Here is a 19,249-nt window from a genome sequence, read left to right as displayed (position 1 = left end):
GACTCAAATCTTAAGGGGGGAGGGAGAGGGAAATATCTAACTTGGGCAAATCATCAACCAGTCCAACTTAGGACTGTTTTATGCTCCTAAGGAGACTGTATGTCCTGCTTCAGTGGTCGAAATTTTGCTCAAGGATAAGCAGTGGAAGAATACTTAACTCAACCCCATGATTCTATTTTCCACACTTAAAAAAAGAAAAAGAAAAAAGGAGAATGTTTCTAAATACAGCTACTGACAGACCATGGAAAAAGCCTTCATATGTCTGAAAGTTTGGCACATAGAAAGTTTTTTTTTTGGTTGGATTCCAGAAGTTACTTATTACTATGTGTGCGCGCACATATAGTACGCCTGCGTGCAGAGATGCCTTCTTATTCGCATACTCTACACACATAAGACATGCCTACATATTAAGCTATTATGGGAAACTCTTATGTACAGGGGACACATTTGTCATCTGGCTTTCATTACACAGCTCACCAGTGAACATTTCCAATGTGTTCAGCTCTAGCTAACAAGCTCATAGTCCTGGAACACCCTGCCTGCAGGGCAGCCTTCCCCCTGACCTTTCTTTGCAACCTGCAGCCGCATCTCACTGCAGGGAATAGAAAGCTAAACACCTAACTACATTCATCTTACTAGGAACACCACCCACACTAGATGCTTATGGTTCTAGGAAAGCCTGGTCCAGTCCTATTGCCCTGGAGGAATACTTCTTGAATGGTATATCTGGGAAAATGCTGCAAGAAAAAACTTAAATGCAAACTAGTATTGAGCACAGAACACAAGTATTCTTGATATTACTTTAGTCTCCAACTGAACATCCTCACAAAAAGATTACTGTGCACCACACAAAAAAAAAAAAAATCGTGAATTGTCTATGGATTTGTTTTAGCTGCAGAAAGTGATATTGGTGTGGAGTGAAAAGCTGCTCAAAAAAATCACACAATGGGACAGAAAACGCATTCCTGGTGCAGAACGTGCAGTAAACGTGCAGCTCACCTACGAGGATACAACTGACGAATTCGGTCCATCGGGGGAGAGGGAGGGGGAAAAAAATATAAGTGAGACATCTTTAAAGTCCTTCCACCATCACCACCACCCTCCTTTCATGTGCTGCTAACACTTGGCTGTTTTCCACCCTTTTAATATTTTCCTACAATTTCAAAGTTTTTAGCTGATGTCCACTAGCTTATCACTGTACTCTCCAGTTTTGAGACAGTGTATATAATAGCCAGACCTAATCTATAAGGGTTTTACACTGCCTGAACTGGTTACAAGCAATATATCCATGTAAAAAGATCAGTATAGGTGATGCTTCATTTATAGCATCTCTTGCCCATATACTTGCCCATGAATCCAAGAGGTTGTGGATGACTTTATCCCCACTGTAGCTTCAGTGAATTCAAAAGAGTGTTCCCTGGCTTGCAATTTTTTGTCAAACTTTTATTCTTTCATAGTTCATATTATTTCATGTCCTCCTCTGCCCCCTAATAAATATTATTATCTGGGCTTTTATTGAGCAATATGGCTTTTACCAACATCAGCCAATATATATTTATTGTCCAAAGCCAGCACAGCAATAAAACATCATCAAACCCAGGTCTTACCTGGTCTTTTTTAGACTTGTGTGAGGAAGCAACATGAGCCAGATACTGAATGACCTTCTTGGTGTTCTCTGTCTTACCAGCTCCCGATTCACCTCTGTAAAGAAAATCTGCAATTCATTCACAAACAAGACATAGGGGGACATATTCATATTTCCAACCCCAAAAGGGCTACAGAGCTTCTTAACTGCATTCTGGCCATTATTGCACCTCCCTCGAAACGAAGAAAAAACAAGTTGTATAGGCAAGCCGTAGCAGTGTAGCTGGACTGCAGGCTAGCCCTCAGTCAGTTTGCTGCTGGGTGCAGGTTCTGTATGCGTGCACGGAGGAGGGATGGCAATAAAGAATTATGCTTTCTAGTCACTTGGATACAAAGACTGAAAAAGTGGCTGAGGAATAATTCAGAGGCTGCTATAGAGCTAGGGGTGAAATGTAATGAAGTGCATCCTTCAAAAGGAAGCCTCCTGACTGCAAAAAGAAACATACCAATTCCTTAAGCAGAACTGAGGGCCAACAAATTTTGCTGTGCCTAGAAGAGAAACTGCTGTATCAAGAGTATCTGTTACTCTACCAGCCTCATCAGTATGAATGCACTCAAGCACAACACCTGCATCAAATCTGAAGGACTTCTCCAAGCCTTTTCCATTGACAAAGCTGTATTTCTTTAGGAGTTTGAGCACAGGGGCTGTTTCAAAACCTCCCTTCTTCCTCCAATTCTTACAAAAATTATTCTGCAGAAAGGATTGCATATATATTGGAGGAACTCTAGTGGGACCTTCTTTGACTCTCCACTATTACCCAATTTACTGAGCCCACCTCCAGCATTTAAAATTAAGAGAATCCTCCAACCAAGATTTTTAACACAGACTTTGACATCCAGACAAGCTGACAACTGTAATACTCACGTGCAAAGGATGGACTGATCCTCTCGATCTAGAATAAAATTTAAAAAAGTAGTTATACTGAGACTCTAAAATCAAATTTCTGTGACAGAATGAAATCAACACCAAAGACAAAAACAGGAACTAGTAAACTCTGCCAAACATCTTCAGAAATATCGCCAGGTAACCCCTTTTCTGGCAACAGATGCCAACCTCCCACCATCTGCCAAAATATAATGGCACCATCACAATTTAGTTTTCTTCACCCAGGAAGAATATTGTTTGCATTACAATTTTTCTACAAACAGTACAGAACTCTCTTACTGAATGTTTCTTTAGCACAGAGCAACAGTTTGATGTATACCTACTTGATCTTCTGCCCTCCCCCCCATTATAGTGGGCCCATACTGACTTAAAAATGTTATCAGCAGAGCAGTGGAAATGGAAGGGGGAAGGGGGAAGGGGGAAGTGGGACAGGAACCGTTACAAATCCCAAAGTTCCAAAACCTCACATCAAACAGAGGCTTTCACCCCCAAAAGAAACACCGGAAGCTCAGTGAGAAATTTCTGTTACTTATTTTGTACAGAACAGACTTGAAAACTGCAATGCTGAGCAGCAGTCTAGAGTCCTATACAGCTGATTTATTTGTGGCACCATCCCCTATTGTATTAACAGAGCAGCTGGTTACAGTAGAAACCTTTTCTTTTCATGCTGATGTACTAGTAGACATACTAATTCCTGTGTTCAGTTCCCAGCTGTGGACAATAACATCTTTCCAGTTACAGAACTTACCTGACCTAGCCTATCCACCGCTATCTTCTCCCACATCTTTAACCTCTTTTCAGCTTTCACCTATGATTCCACTTCCTCCTATGCAGTCCTGACTACTCCTTCCGCCATGCCTTCATCCCACTGCTCCCCCACCACTTCTGTGTGAACACACTCCCCTGCTCCTGCCTTGGTTTCACCTTTCATCCATGCCTCCACCCTGTGCCCCCCCACCTCCAGTCTGCAGCCCATTCCCTCCCCCATGCCACCAGGAACCAGCTGGGAGCACTGGGCAGACTGGAGAGTGCCTGTGCCTACACAACAGCCTTAGTAGCTTGTAGTCATCACAGGGGCAGCAAGACCTGTTCAGACATGGAAGTCATTCACAGAGAGTCCACAAGAGCAAGCAAGTCCACTCACAGAACCGACTGTGCCACCAAACTCAAAATCTCCATTAGTTTGTAAGTTATCCATTTGGCTGTGAGGTTTTTTGGTTTGATTCTTTTTTTTCCCCCCCAGCTCAAGATCAAGACCAGAGGACTATCAGATCATCTAGTCTGAGAACCTGAGTAATGCAACAGTTAGATTTCATACAGTTTTTGTCATTCTTTCCTTTCTCCACACTGAGCTGCAATTTTGTGTTGGCCTGAAGTCTAATCTCTAAAAAGAGAGCAAGCAAGCCTCAAACATCCATGACAGTAGAAAATTCACTGGATTGCTCTCAAATTATTTCAGCAATTGGTAACCTTCATCACTACATTTATGGATGTGACTGTCTCCATATTTTAGCTACTGGTTCTTTCTGTTCCTTTCTCCAGTAGCCTAGAGAACCCAAGTGCACTCAGTATTCTCCCCACCAGAGAGTATTTAGACGATGTAACTAAGTCACCATTCAAGTTGTTTTGTGCAAGATTAAGAGACTGAGCTCTAATTAGGGAAGCCTTTATAGTCAGATAGCGTTCAAGTACCTGACACTACTTTCCATACCCTTAAACACCGCTACTGCAAGTGAATTTGGCATTTCCATCCTAGCATCATGAATGCCATACTCATCAAGAAAAAGCTCCTATAAACTCAGTATTATAAAGAGAGAAGTGTATCTAGCCTTTGGACACATTTTCATGGAATAAGGAAAGCAGGTAAACCTGTCAAATTTGAGATTCTATCTTGTCTTAAATTATTCTGAAACTAATAATGGAAACATTAGGTTCACACGCTATAGATAGGCAACTCCTGCTCTTAAGCTTCTTTACTGGAAACTGACTGTATGCAGATGAGCACAAAAATTTAGAGGAAAATAATCTGCTTTATCCCTGTTAATACTGTTCTCAGAGAGAGCTGATCAGCCCTACGACTGGAAGAAAGCAAGCAGAAGGAAATCATCACTCAAATACTTTTGGCCCAGCAAACTCTTAAGCATTCAAAACTAGATACTGCAGCTTTACTAGCATTGCACATTCATTTCTTTCAAGTGCTGAGGTTTATTCTTTGCCTTTGAGATATGCACCCCTTTTGCTGAGGGACAGGCAAAGAGCAGATGTTAGCCAGCTCCGAAAGCCCCACCTATTCAAGGTTCCCAGTGGGTCAAGGGCTCAGCAGGCACACACCAGCCCTCTGCGTGACTGGGCACTTTGAGGGTGGATCAGGGGAATAACTAGTGACTCATTTATGGATTGCCTAAGGAAACGTATTCTTCAGTAGTGCGACACCTGGGTGCAATTCTCTATCACAAAGCAGCTATGTGAAAGGAAAAGATTGTGCCTCTGAATAACACCTGACTGTCAAAAGCTTGACTATAAACAAGCAGCCCACTTGTCCAAGAAAAGGTTATACTGGCATTCAGGTACTACAGAGGCTCTTCTAAGAAGCCAATTTGAGAAGGGGGGATGAGGGGGGGAAACCAAGAAAAAATAAAATAAAGATAACCCTAAGGAAGGTGCTCCTTACTCCCAGTAGTCCACTCTAGTGTTGGAATTATGAGCCGGGGCTCCTCATACAGACAATGGAGCCCTAAGCACTTGAAAAGTGCATGCCTTCCCCTTCCCTCTCCTCCAGGAGAGGACCCTTATTCCAGGAAAAAAAAAAAAAAAACAAACAAAACCCTACACCACTATTGGCAAGCAGACAGATAAACCAACTGCCCAACAGAAAAAGATGACCAACATCAGCTAAGACTCAGAAGCTCTTTGGCACCAAACAATTTTTGATTGTGACAAGTTCTGTTGCACTTAGTTGAATAGCTCTTTTCGAGCCTCATTCCAATGAGGCAAGGTAGCAACAAGCACCCCGGAGTGACCCAAGGAAGTCCCAAAGGGGCAAGCACAGGATTTTTCCATGCCTTAACACAGAGTAAGGTGCTGAAAGGCACTCAGGCAGGAAAAGTCACAGACAGTTTCAAAATCCTCTCGGCACTACATTTTCCTCCCCCAACGTACTTTCCCCGTGGCCTGCTGCAGCTGCATTAGTCACCTCTGCTTTAAGCCAGCAGGAACGTACCTGCGAGTGCAGGCAAGTCACCGGCAGCGTGCAGACACTGCCATAAAAGGCAACATTCCTGTTTGCAATCGGGGGAAATTCTTTCCCAGGACTGCAAAGCAGCAGTCATTGGGATAGCTGGAATTCTTTTAATTGTGTACAGACAGACAACTCGAATAATGTGTTGAGCAACAGGAAACTGGAGCCGACCAAAGGGCCAAAGAGCTAACACATACAAAGCATAACTTTCAGACACACTTCCAATTAAGAACTGCTTTAAATGCCAATATTCATTCGCCATACAATACTGACTTGTGCCATCACGAATCAGAATTCAGTTGCCCAGACAAAAAGGCTACCTCCACCCCTTTTTTTTTTTTTAAAAAAAGGATCATTCAACATGGGCGTACTGTACAACTTCAATCAGTCAGCACTTGCCTTTGCTCCATTGTCAGTTGTGCAAGCAACCTACTCAGCAAAAGAGAATGTGCTGGGTACCATAAACTCAGTTGCTTATAATAACACAATCAAGAAATGCTTGATTAAAAGAAATCTGCATCTGCTTTTCAATCCTAAACAGAGTCAGTTATTAAAAACCATCCAGAATAACAACTCATTAGTTAATTATAGCAACAGTTCTGTATTTCAGACCAGCTGGCAAGGAAAGCTTTTTATCTAGGCTCTTCTTTAGCTCTCATCACCGTAGTATTCAAGTGATCATAAGAAGCAGCAGCCTCAAGCATCCACAAATTCAGGAAGTAAAACATCCTTCAAATTTAAGCTACAGAGCAGTATGGTATAATAAGATCAGTAGATTAATTTTACTGTATTAAAAAAAAAAAAACTAATATCTAACTCATTCTTGACTTCCTTCAGTCCAAAAATAAAAGACCTCATTTTAGACTGCTTCTAGGACCTTCAGCATACATTAAAAATTTAATTAAACCAAATTTTATTTTCACAGGAGAAACATCTTGTACATAAAAAGTCCTCAGCCAAATATTCTACTGCAAAACAACAAATCTGAATGAATGCTGAACCGCTTGTGGTCAAATATATTGGCATAACTGATAAATTAATAGAGCCCCAAACTCTTGCATTTTGTTGTTAGATGTTTTGGGATGGGAGAAGAAAAAGGTTGGGAGGCTAGAAGAGAATGTGCAATTTAAGTTCCACATCTCAGTTACAGAACATCCTAGCAGGCCTTTATCACCCACTTCCTCTGCATGAGTGACTCCAGTTTCAAGCCTGTTCATCTCCATAAAAGGAGAAGTAATATAGCATTCACACAATGGTGACATCATCTCTCCAGCTAAGAGGAAGTGTAGCTGAAAGGCAAAGGCTTGGCTTGCAGTTCCCTGCCTATAGCTGACTCATTAAGGCTAAAAGCTTAACCATAGCTAGATGGTACCACCCACCTCCTAACCACCGAGCGTCTGGCAGAACCGAGCAGCCTGGCCCTCTAGGTTTCCGTTACTATACTGCTCCCCTAGCATCACAGTGAATGCCTGTAGCCCAGCTTGGGCAACTGGCTGGCTGACCAAGTAAGAGAGTTGACCTAAAGCAAGAATTAGTCTTAAATGCATGTAAGTGCTTCAACCATGTAGTAGTTTTGGTTCCTTAGTCCCTCCTCAAACTTCTCTTCTGACCTCAACATAATCTTACAATCAATGTCCTTCCCTCAGGACTCTAAAACAGGAGGAGCCCCAGGCACTGGACACACTCTGCTGCTCAGAACACCCCACTGGCATAAAATCTAATCAGATACGTTCACTGTGGTGCTTTAACCTACATGCTGGTTTGAATAGGATCAAACACACTCCAGGGGAACACCAGAACAGAGTCTGAGAGCCTGCTTTTGCATTATCATTTAAGGAATGCATTAGACAGAAGGTTCACAATGCTAATAACCTATCATCAAGTTAAAAAAACAAAAAAAATCAAATGAAGGACAAACATAGCATATTCAAGACAGCTCTCAACAATAGAGCTTCAAGATGTGGAAAAGGAGAAAATCACTTGAGTTGGCAGGAACACTGCAGCGCCAAGATTCAGCTTTGCATTATCTCAAGTTTGAGGACAGTAACAAGGAGAAAAGTTAAGTTTCATTTTAAAAAAATGAAATATATCCTACTGGGTCAAATGCAAATATTTATTTCCCCAAGCCATTTTTGGACTAGAGCCCATACCCCTTTCTCTAGCATTCCTTAACTGAATCTGGAGATAGCAAAACAGGAAAAGAAGTTAGGCTGTAATTTTAGGTTACGCAAATGTTTATGAAGTTCTGACAGGAAAGAAAAGCTGGTATACAGCCTGCAAAAGCTCAGGCAGCTCATGGTACTAAAACAGCGAACTGCAGGGAGACTGACAGCAAGGGCTGAGCCATTACATAAGTGCCACAGAGCTTCTGCTCTGGTTTACAGGAATGAAGCAAAAAGGGTGTGGTAACTACAAAAAAACAAGTGGGCAAAGAACTCTTTTTTTAGCTCCTTGTTCTATTGAAAACCACATTTCAAGACACAGATTCTTAGAGCTGCATTTAGACATCTCAAGTAATTCAAAGCATGTAACACATTTCTTAAAATCAGAAACTATGTACATCTTTTCTTGCCATTTGTATAGACATCATCAAAAAGAACATCCTCCATAATCAGTATCCAAAGTTAACATTGCCCTTTGCATCAGAAATTTGGACAAATCTTGGAAACAAACTGGTGAAACTACAGGCTATATTCCTTTGGTTTTAGTGGAAACGGAACTTGACCTTTACATGCAACTTGAAAGAGACATCTGTGCCTCCACATAATCTGAGCAGCTCTGTCAATCAGGTATCCCTGAATTGGTAAGCACACCCAGAATACTGTATCGAAAATAAAGATGCATTTTGGGACAGTGCAATATACAGTGCAGCATAGCAGACCAATGCTAAGAAGCAACCTGAGAAAGAAGACCTGAGACCAAGGAAGTTAAAACAGAAGTGTTCTACTAGCTCGGAAACTTAAGAAATATGTAAACATCTGAAAATTACGAATAAAATACTTCAAGGTCATGTTCTATAGAAGCAGACCTAGAGGACCGTTTCTTGTGAAAATGACAACTGGGCCTGAGGTCCATGTGAAGATCTACAACAGTAAGTGATTTGTCTTACAATAGCTAACACTGTTTCCTCCCTTAAAGTAACAAGGCCAATAAAAATAATGAAGTTACTATGCATCAAAATTTTTTTCTTTTAAATACCAAACCCAGACACTGCCTAACTCCCAAGTGAATACCAGCAAGGTGCTGGCTGCACAGGCTCCTTTGCAGACTAATCCATCATGGTCAAGGAGGGTTTAATCACATCACAATGATTTTAAGAGTTTTGTTTAGTGAACCATCAGGAGCCCTACATTAATATGTAGAGAAACTGGATGAGAAAGGAGACAGAGTACATTCGTTAGCAATGTGCTGTCTATTCCCTCCTACCTCTCTCTTAGTTGAGCAGGTTGAGCTTTGGAGACCAGAATAACTATACTGATCTAAGCTATTACAAAAGTTTCAGACATTAGAACAGCCATCATGCTCCAAACACCAATGTAATTTCTAGTTTCTATCAGTATTTGACATAGAAAATTCCCTATATGTGTTCCAAATAGACAAACAGGTGCTGTTTAACAGCTTTAAAGTATGTTTTTCTAAATAGATCCCCTGGAGACTATGAATTGAGGTAAAGAATTTACCCCTTCAGTGTACATCTGCTGCATTAGAATAATGATTTGTTTGCTCAAGACACCACTCCACTTGCAGGCACTGTGCTTCAATCATCAGCACCAGAAGAGTAATTCTTCTGAAAACAGTCAGACCTGAGGCTTCTGGCATCCAGGTTACCCAGGGAACAGAAACATTAAGATAAATGGTTGTTTTCTCCAAAACCAAAAATGCTCCACTTTTTTTTTCAGAGTTCTGCTCTTGAAACACAGGAAATCTCTCTAAGTACCGTGCAGCAAAATAATGTTTTTATTTCGTTTCTGAGTCTTAATGGTTTCTCAAAAGTCTCTTGGGTTGGAGAAAGGCAGAAAAAAGAAAAAAAAGAAATTACTTTGAACACCTTCTCCATCATATAATTGCTTCATGGAGCTACTTCAGGTGAAATTTAACAAAAAGCAAATTAACCTCTTGGAATATATAAATGCCACATGACACTTTTGTGAATGGAGTAACCAGAGTAGACACAAAAAGAGGACCAAGCTCACCCATAGTGCATCAGCATAGATGCCTGAAAAGGGTTAAATAGTTCCTGGATTAGGAGAGGTTGGAATAAAGCTCTCATCGTCCTCTTCCTTCCCAATTCCTTTCCTGACAAATGTCCCTTTGAATGGCCTGCTTATTAGAATACCATAAATTGACGGAAAACCAAAAAAAGTTCAGAGTCCAAACCAATTAACATGCAAGGCTTTTCCGCTCTGTCAGCTTAAGAGATAACTATACCCCATGTTGACAGAAGTCAGAGTCAACAGCTTGCTATCCTTCTCCAGACCATGAAGGATTCACGGTCTTCAGGGCTCTGAAAATAACCTAGGGAAGGCAGCCTAATCCTAAATGCCTCCGGCTCATGTGGAGCACCAGACCCGTTCATCTTCTATTCTCTGTACAGATTCCTGCCATACCACTGGCTGTTGCACCAAGCCTCCCCCACCACTAAGCAAAAGTGAGCAAGTGGAATAGGAATGTTGCTTTCCATTGCTCTAGAGGCTAGCCAGGACCAGAGACACAGCAACAACCTACTCACCTTCACTCCCAGTAGCAGACATCAGAATGCTACTGTTACCATTTGCAATAAGGAAATAAGGCGGCAAACAACCCTAAAACCATCTCTAGGTTCTTGCCAGCACACATACATGTGTGTGAAGCAAGACACATGCAAAAATCTTTCCAAACCTAGCTAAACAGGCCAAAGCAGGCTAGTTCAAAAGCTAACTGGGAATGATATTCACACCCAACAAGCATTCCAGAAAGTCAGCAACAAGGTACCTCAAACCAGGCAAAGAAGAGCTGGAGTAAACATCTAGACTGTCAATACTGCTGAGAATATTGCAGAGCTAGAATTGTTCTGGGAAAGGTAAACACTCCAGCAGAGCTCATAGCAGCTTTCCTGAGCTAGGAAAACAGAGGCAGGGCTGCCATTCTTCAGCTTTGTACACCAAAGCAATTGAAGTCAGATTTCCGAGTTTTAGGTGTTGCTCAAGCAGTGGTCTGACGGAGACACCTTCTTTTTTCAAAAGGAAAGAAAATATCCATGTAGATTAATCACTAGCTCTGAACCACCATCAGACCAGGGAAGGTCACCTGTCCCTTGTTGCAGAATTGCAGCTGTCTGGATATCCGCTGCCACATACTCATATATATGGCAGGGATGAAAGACGAGATGCATGCACATGCAGTTCCAAATGGTTTAACTGTTGTCTATAGAGGGAAAAGGACTTCAGTCTCCTTACAACAATGCCAAAAAAACTGTTTCTGATTCTACGTAGAAAAGATTTCTTTTTAGGGAACAGTAACTCTGGTACGGTTAAGTCAATAGCTTGTTCAAGGAAAATATGTGTTGGTACTTGAGCTGACAAGGAGCAGGCAAGGGAGAGAAAGAAGTAATGAAGAAAGCAAAACAGTGTTAAGAGGTTTAAGGACAACCATGCTGCCACGTATAGCATATGCGTTGTATCTGTCCTTGTTCTTCAGAGTAGATCCAGTCTTTGTCTGAGGGAAGTGAGGTCCTATACAGGTCCGGGTTCATAGTTTTTTCCTCTGGATACAGCATTCCTTTCAGAGTAACACATCAGTAGTATAGCTGTATTTCTTAAGAGGTGCCACATCTTCAACAAATCGCCATCAGTACCCTGCCACCAGTCCACTGCAGCATGTCGGTATGGTTCACCCCTCCCGACCCAAGGCTTTTACAAATACAGCTTAATCGATCCATCATCTTAGCTCTGCTATGTGCTCTGCATGGCACCACACTTCAGCAACACTCCTCAGCATTCTCCACACGTAAAATTTGTTTAAAGCCACTAACGCGGGTAAGTGGAAGGACTTTTTCTTTCTCCCTTTCCACTCTGGGCAACCATATTGTTATAGTCCTATGCTTGGAGGTGCAAGTGGTAGTGAGGGCAGGGGAAAAGCAGAACTCTTTAAAACCAAGTCTAACTAGAATTTTAAAGCATGATTTTATTATATCTAGCCTTTGTTCAACAAAGTGAGGCTAATGACAAGACCTAGGAGAGACAAACACCTTAATCATTGCTAGTCATCAGAAAATAAAGGAGTAATCAAATTCATACAAGCCATGGCAAATCAAACTGTCCATTATATCCTTTAAGCCTTACAAAGCATGCATCCTCATATAACCCAGCTACAAACAGGAAGAAAAGCACAAAATAACTCCATACCTGAACACTCTCCAAGTATCCCAAACACAAGCACTGACTCTGTGAAAGACCTCCTCTCAGAAGGGGAGATATGCGCAGGACATTCAGAGCTGCATTTTTAAAAGCCCTCAAGTGACAAACAAGCAGCAGATAATACATATGGTTCTTTACTTCTCATTTGTATACACGGGGGGGGGGGGGGGGAAACAGGTCAGTGCTTGCTTTCTTTTATTCTATGAAAAGCTAACAGATGTATTTAATATTGGCTAATAATAAGTTTTATTTTTAACAGAGTAAGACTGTAACCAAATAACTCCTGATCAGTAAAACTACCACTGACCATCACACTTCAAAAATGCAGGTTATACTAAGCTTGTTTCACCCAACCAGACTGTATGACTGTTGGATTTTAAACACTTTTGTTAAAAGCCTCCATCAACCAATACACATACTTTGCCCACATACAGCAATCGTTCCATAGGCTCATCACTGAAAGGGAAAGTTCACTACCTCAGTTCTCCTTGCCTGCTTCTCAACCTCGTTCATTCACACCAGTCTGTTCTTATGTCAAATTTAGCTCCTGCCAGACTCTTAAGTTTCTTCAATCCACTAGAGCAGGAGAAAGCTATTCACCTGAACACAAAAGCTGGTACCAAGTAGGTGTCAGGTGTCTGAAGCAAGGACAGAGGGGGCAACAGTGCCTTTTGAGAGCAGTGAATTGTTCTCCTACAGTGTTTTGACTGCAACCTTGATTTGTGATTTCAAAAAGAGTCACTATCTCAGTCAGCACTCACCTTGCATCATACTCCTGTAGGCTGTGTCTGTGATGGCATAGATATGAGGGGGCATCTCGTGTCTCTTTTTGCCTTTGTACATCTCCACTATTTCTTCTGAGTATATGGGCAGGTTCTTGTAAGGATTGATTACCACGCAGAACAGGCCTGAGTAGGTCTGGAAAGAAATGCCCCAGCAAATAAAGACAGGAATTAATGTTGTATACTTGCACATTTTAACAGTATATTACTTGGAAAAACAAACCAACGAACCAGTCCGTTTAAGTGGTTCTTCCAGTGATAGCATGTGAGATGCCTCCCACTAAACAATATTAGAATCTGAGCAACAGCTAAAATCGTATCAATTTGACTAGTACTCAACTTTTCCAAGTACGCACAGAGCATCAACTGACACATTAGTCACACTGATATCAAACTGGCCTGCTCCCTGGCTAATTAACAGTCCACTAGGACTGGCTTTTCTTCCTTTCAAAGTTCCTATATTCAAGTCAAGTGTCCATTTCATTATATAAGGTAGGTGCTCAGCTCCTAGAAACATGCATTTTATTATGTTCTGCCTCATGTTTGCTATGGATTTATCCAGTAATTGATCAACTACAATGTAATAAACCTTCAAGCCAAAATAGTTACTAAAAGAAAAATAAGACCAGTGTACTCCTTGGAGGTTTTCAAGACCACTGGACTAGGCTGAACTCAATGTTGACCCTGCTCTGAACAGGAAGTTGGATTAGATGGCCTCCTAAAGACCTTTCCAGCCTGAACACTTTCATGACTTAAAATGTAACGAGTAAAACTAGAACTAGATTCAAAACTGTAAGGTCATTAATGCAGTACAGTTCTGAACTAGTCAGAAAACAATTCTGAAGTATTCCATGCTCAGAGAGTCAGCAACATTTGCCAAAGTTTACTTCTAATTCATCTCAAACGGTTAATTCATTGCTATGTGACAGCAAACCTCGATTTCTCAATTGGTTTCCACTGGCTTAAATGCTACAGTACCAACAGAAGACAACTGTCAAAATACTTCTAGTGGAACTATTAAGCTTCTTAAATGGAAAGATAAAATCTTTGAGATCTGAATACCTAAAAAAAAACCCCTAAAAAACATTTTACTTGCAAAGGGAATAGGAGGAGCAGAGGGTCCTTAGATATTTCCTAGATTTTCTAAGAATAGCATTCCAAGACTTGATGCTGGGGTTTAGAGCTACCCTAGTTCCCTGTCAATTTTAGAGGCAGCTTCTTTGAAACATCTGGATAGGAGCAGCTTTCTACAGCAACTTGCAGTGCTACCAGAAGACAGCACATTTGGCACTTTTTATTTGTATTGCTACCATCTCTTCTACTGTTTGCTCAAATGAAGAGTGCTTCAGAGTAGTAAAGAGTTCTCCACAACGAGTGCAGAGTCCTTAATCAGATTTAGCCTCTTTAGCTAGATAAAGGTAAGGATTAGACTACAGTGATCAGAAGGGTGAAGAAAGCATCTACTACCCAGTCTACGGTCTTACATTCAAATTCTCTACATGCTGGCTTAACATTAAGTAATTACCCACTTTTATATGCAGCAGATCCAGATGCAGCTTTCACCCTATGTCCCCCAGAAAGCAAAAGTTTTGTAGGTATTTAAGGTTCCTTTTCCATACCCCAGTATAAGCTATCAGGATATGTTTCCAGACCTACTTTTTTTTTTTTTTTTTTTTTTTTTAAATACTTGAGGAATATTTGAATAGCTTACAGAAAATACTAAATCTCTTTCCAAAGTGGGAAACTATGAAAGTTGGCTAAAAACCTTTTAGTGTATGACTTCTAAAGTCCAGGAAGCTAAGCTTCAGCAAGACATTCTAGTCAGGTTAGGTTTAAGGTAGTGCTTGAAAGGAACAGATTAAGGAGTTTGCAGAAACCACCTTGGCAATGCTAGCTCCTTTTGGCTCAGCCTTAGTTCTCCATCACATCAGACAGTACTTGTACAGCACAGAATAGCAGCTGAAAGACTGGGTCATGCTTTCCTGACCTTTGACTACACTAGTGGAAGACAGAGGTAGAAAGGAGTAGACTCAAGGGTAGCATGTTCACAGTACATGCAATATACCTTTTCCTTACACTGGCATGGAAATAATTGACATTGGAGTCAACTGAACTGCTAGCAGAAAAGCTGTAGTTTTATCAGAGTTCTGGAAAACAAGTAAACAAAAACCATCTAGGCGGCCAGTTCCAGCTGTCTGCATTAGGAACCACCTTACAAATCCCATGGCAGCAGCAACATGCATGTAGAAATCAAAAGAAGATGCCCTATATAATCCCTGTTGCTGGTCAAGCACACTGAGAGTTTTATGTAGGAAGCAAGTTGAATGACACTGAGCAGAAGCTGCCAGCCCTGCCACAGAGAAGACAAGAGTCATCTTCATCTTATTAAAGTACAAGTAAAGACTTATAGGCATAAAACCCTGAATTGAACCTAAGGCTCCAATTGAAAGGCTAATCTATTATAAGCATAGCTGCCTTGGAAATCTGTACTTTGTTTCAGACATTACTATCTCAAAACAGAATTCTAGCATTACCTTTCGCTAACTATTTCAAGCGACACATGGGCCAAACTGAAATTAGTTTTATTTTTCTAACTGCTAAACTAGCTCTGAAGAGCTGAAAGGACTGTCTGCAGCATGGCACAAAGCTTACAGCATCAGAAAGTTTCTTTTCCAGCAACTGTTAACTTCAATGAAATAACTGGAACATGTAAGGGTGAGTTTTAAGTTTCACACTGAATACAAACAAGGCAGTTCAGGTAAGCAACACAGAAGTTACAAATGATCTTCTAATAAAGCATTCCAAATAGAAAGAGTTAATATGACAGTCAGTCTGTTAGCAAGTCACTTCAGTGCAGAACCAATCAGCACATGGAAACAGCAAATTGGTGTCAGACTCAAGCTCTTAGTTCTTGAAATGTTTGACACTCCCTACTCAAAATTTGTCCACACCAGCCATAAGATTTCCCCCTTCCTTTTACAGGATGGGTAGACAGAAAAATAAAGTTTAAAAAAAAAAAAAGCCACAAAAACACACAGTCCTGCTGGCAAAGAAGAGAGAAAGAAAGGACAAGAGCAGAACTAAATTATGCTTATGATCCTTCCAGAGACATTTATGCTAGAGATACATTGCGTGTATTCTCTTTCTTCAGGAGGATTAATGATCAACTAACAGCCACTCTAATGAAAGTATTTTAAGCTTTCACATTAATCTCCTGACTTGCTGAGAACTGCTGACAGGTGAGATCAGTCCATTTCACAAGTGCACAGAAACACTGTTTTGGCAAGACTAAGATTCTTTAATAGAGCATTACTATGCTAGGTTTACTTGGGTGAAGGGTGTGGGGATTTTTTTTTTATACTTCTTCCAATCCAATTAGAAGAACTCAATTTATTACAGTGACAGACTATGTCTGAAATTTCAGAGGATATCTTGCAAGATATATGAAACAGCCCATTGCATAGTGTGCAACAGACTTTTAGATGCTGTTGAATTATTTTCAACAACTTATTACATAACCTAGCAATGTTTCCTGTTCTAAAAATGTTACACATGATCTTGCACATCCTATTTCACCTCAATACAAAGATTCTTCCCTCTGAGAACAGATTCTGACCAACAGTCAAAGGAGTTATTGACTACACAGAGTAATTAACAGCAACCTCCAAGCACATTAGGTCTCAAAATTTTGGCATCAGAAGGTGGGAGTCAGACTAAATTTATAATTTAGTATAATTTTATATCAGTTGATATATCAGCTGAGTTTAATCATTCATTCTATGCCTGCAGAGTATTAATAAAGTAGAGGCTATCATGACCAACATCTGGTGGCTAAACAGAGGCCACATGAAGAGGAAGATCAGAAGGGAACTGAAAAACCAGGTCAAGGTTCCAAGTTCTCCTTCCCCACCTTTCCCTATTTATTGCTTTTGGTATTCAGTGAAGCAGTTGCTGCATGCTTCATTGGGTATCAGTGTTGGTGCCATAAATGGTATCTTTGTCATTTCCACAGCAATAAGAAGCAGGAATCTCTGCCTTTGTCCATTTTGGTGTGGAAAGAAAAAGAAGTATTTCCCATCTGTAAACTCATGCAGGCACATATGTGCTGTCTCTACTAAGACACACAGAGATCCAGAATTTTTGCAACACAAAAATCTTGGCATTAGCATTCTTTCCCACTGAAGCTCCAGACGTGGGGAAAAAGCAATTCAGATGTTAGGTATATTAGGACTGTGTTTTTATTATTTGGTTCAGTTCAGATCAGATGCCCTGTTTACCACTTTCCAACTCCTCTCACTTCTTGCTACAAGGAAGTTAAATGGCATTCAAAACATCCTGCAAACAAAGACATTAAAATGTTAAAGACAGATTTACCACAACATTCCTTGAAAGCTTCAACATTAACTAGATGGGGATTGGCATAGTTTAGTGAAAAAATTTTAAGTAGAGGGAAGAAGCTAAATCACATGAGAGTTGCATATAGGGGCAATGAAAGGTTAACGTACTTTGTTGTTGATTACTTTGTAATCAAGAACTCTTACCCCAAAAGACAAGATTACTTACATAGATCAGTCCCGAGTAGTATCTCTCCTTCAAGTTGTGAAGCACAGAAGCCTCATTCAGGCATGTCAGCTCCGCCATATCTTCCACTTTAGAGAATTTGGGGGGGTTCATCTTCTGGATGTCATCCTTATTTACTTTCACTTTCTTCCCATTCTCTGCCAGTTCCACGATGGCCTCATCTCCCACTTCTTCCTTCAGGCTAGCCGCCTCAAACCCATTCTTCTCTGAGGGAACCCATACCAGCTTCTTAGCTGCCCAGTCAGCCTGAGTCAGGGGATTATTAATGATGTTTTTGTCCACATAAAGGTACTTATCTGCATCTCTCTGCGACATTGTGTTTTAGAATTGGGGACCTGAAAAAAGAGGGGGGGGAAGAAAAAGGTATTTTTAAAGCCTCAAGTTGCCTTGCAAATTCCTAGAGGCAGACAGGCACATGCTAAGTACTCTGAGTCCCCGGTCATCACAGCATGCCTCCCCCCGCTTTAGTTTCATGTTAGTAAGCACTGGTAAGTTGTCAAACTTCCAATAAGGTCAAGGTTTTGCTTGCCAAGAGGATGAAAAAAACCAAACTAGCAAGCAGTTAAAAACCCCTACAACAAAACACTGACCATTAAGCATTTTGAAGCCATTATTTGGCAGAAAAGAGAAAGCACATTAAAGTGGCAAGCATCAAACAATTTGTAAGATGTACCAATACTCATAGCATCAGATACTATGTTAGTAACGTTCAGGTCAAGATTAGCCCTTCATTGCTCTACTTGGTAGAGACATTAGCTCAGAAATATAATCATAAATGTTTAATCAACAGTTACTTCCTATCTCCTTGTTCTGATAAGCTATGAATCAAATACCACAACATCTTAGAAATGCCATATACCAGTCTAGACAATACATGAGAGACAGTTTGCTTCTCAAAGACATCATCGATAATTTGAGGACACCCATTTAGACCGACATTAGATACTTTCCATCGCCAGCTTAGTAGCAACACCCAGCCCACCAGTTTGTATCTTTCTTCTAGATAATGTTCAGTAGTGAAATACCTCCAAGACAGTAACAGAATAAACCTGTGGTCAGGAAATTTTACAGCCCAAAATCCTCTACTGAGATCCTCATATGAAGCTGTGGTCAGGTAGAGGAGAGAGTACCACCCCTACAAGAGAGATTTAGGCAGCATGCTCGGAAAATGGCACCCTAGATTTAGTGTTTCATCAAAACCAGAACACTACCGCCAGGGATTTTCCAGTTTATAAGGCAGCATTTTTATTGGTGCCATTCAGAAAGCCTTTCAATCAGAAGAAAGGACTGCATGCGTCAAGGCTCATTAACCATGTAACAGCAGCCTCTTTACAAGGTCCCATAAACATTACTTCTTGGATCCTTCCTCACAAAGATACCAGTGTCCTCAATACATGTTTTTCGTAACTTGGGTAGAAGCTAGAGCTCTTTACCACCAAAAGAACAAGAAATGAAAATATCAATATTCATGTCATGGAAGGCAGTCAGGGATAACTTTTCTCTGGAACATACCCATACTTACAAACCAGCCTGCAAATCAAATAGGTGAAGTCTGACTATAGATACCACAGACAAAACGGTATTGAGAGCAGGACAGAAGCAGCTCAACTCCCGAAATATGCATGAGAGCAACAATAGATGTTGAGTCCCAGCATTAGCAAGCAGCGAATGAAGCCAGAAAAACATCAGCTATAATAATGATGGGCACAAATGCCCACACCAG

The 19,249-nt window shown here is 40.8% G+C and overlaps 1 protein-coding gene across 1 annotated transcript in view; it reads right to left on the bottom strand.

Annotated features, from left to right (window-relative positions):
- MYH9 (myosin heavy chain 9) overlaps positions 1 to 19,249 on the bottom strand; it is a 73,038-nt gene that overhangs the window by 39,347 nt on the left and 14,442 nt on the right. The window contains exons 2-5 of the mRNA XM_075727658.1: positions 17,509 to 17,861; positions 12,925 to 13,081; positions 2,510 to 2,537; positions 1,608 to 1,701 (exon numbers count right to left, since the gene is read on the bottom strand). Coding sequence (XP_075583773.1) covers positions 1,608 to 1,701; positions 2,510 to 2,537; positions 12,925 to 13,081; positions 17,509 to 17,841 — 612 coding nt within the window. The 5' untranslated portion in view covers positions 17,842 to 17,861. The remainder of the gene's footprint in view (positions 1 to 1,607; positions 1,702 to 2,509; positions 2,538 to 12,924; positions 13,082 to 17,508; positions 17,862 to 19,249) is intronic.

The sequence above is a fragment of the Pelecanus crispus genome, chromosome 1 (genome assembly GCF_030463565.1).
Source record: "Pelecanus crispus isolate bPelCri1 chromosome 1, bPelCri1.pri, whole genome shotgun sequence".
Lineage (NCBI taxonomy): Eukaryota > Metazoa > Chordata > Aves > Pelecaniformes > Pelecanidae > Pelecanus > Pelecanus crispus.
The sequence above is the reverse complement of the archived record's forward strand: the minus strand, read 5'-3'. Positions and strand labels throughout refer to the sequence as shown.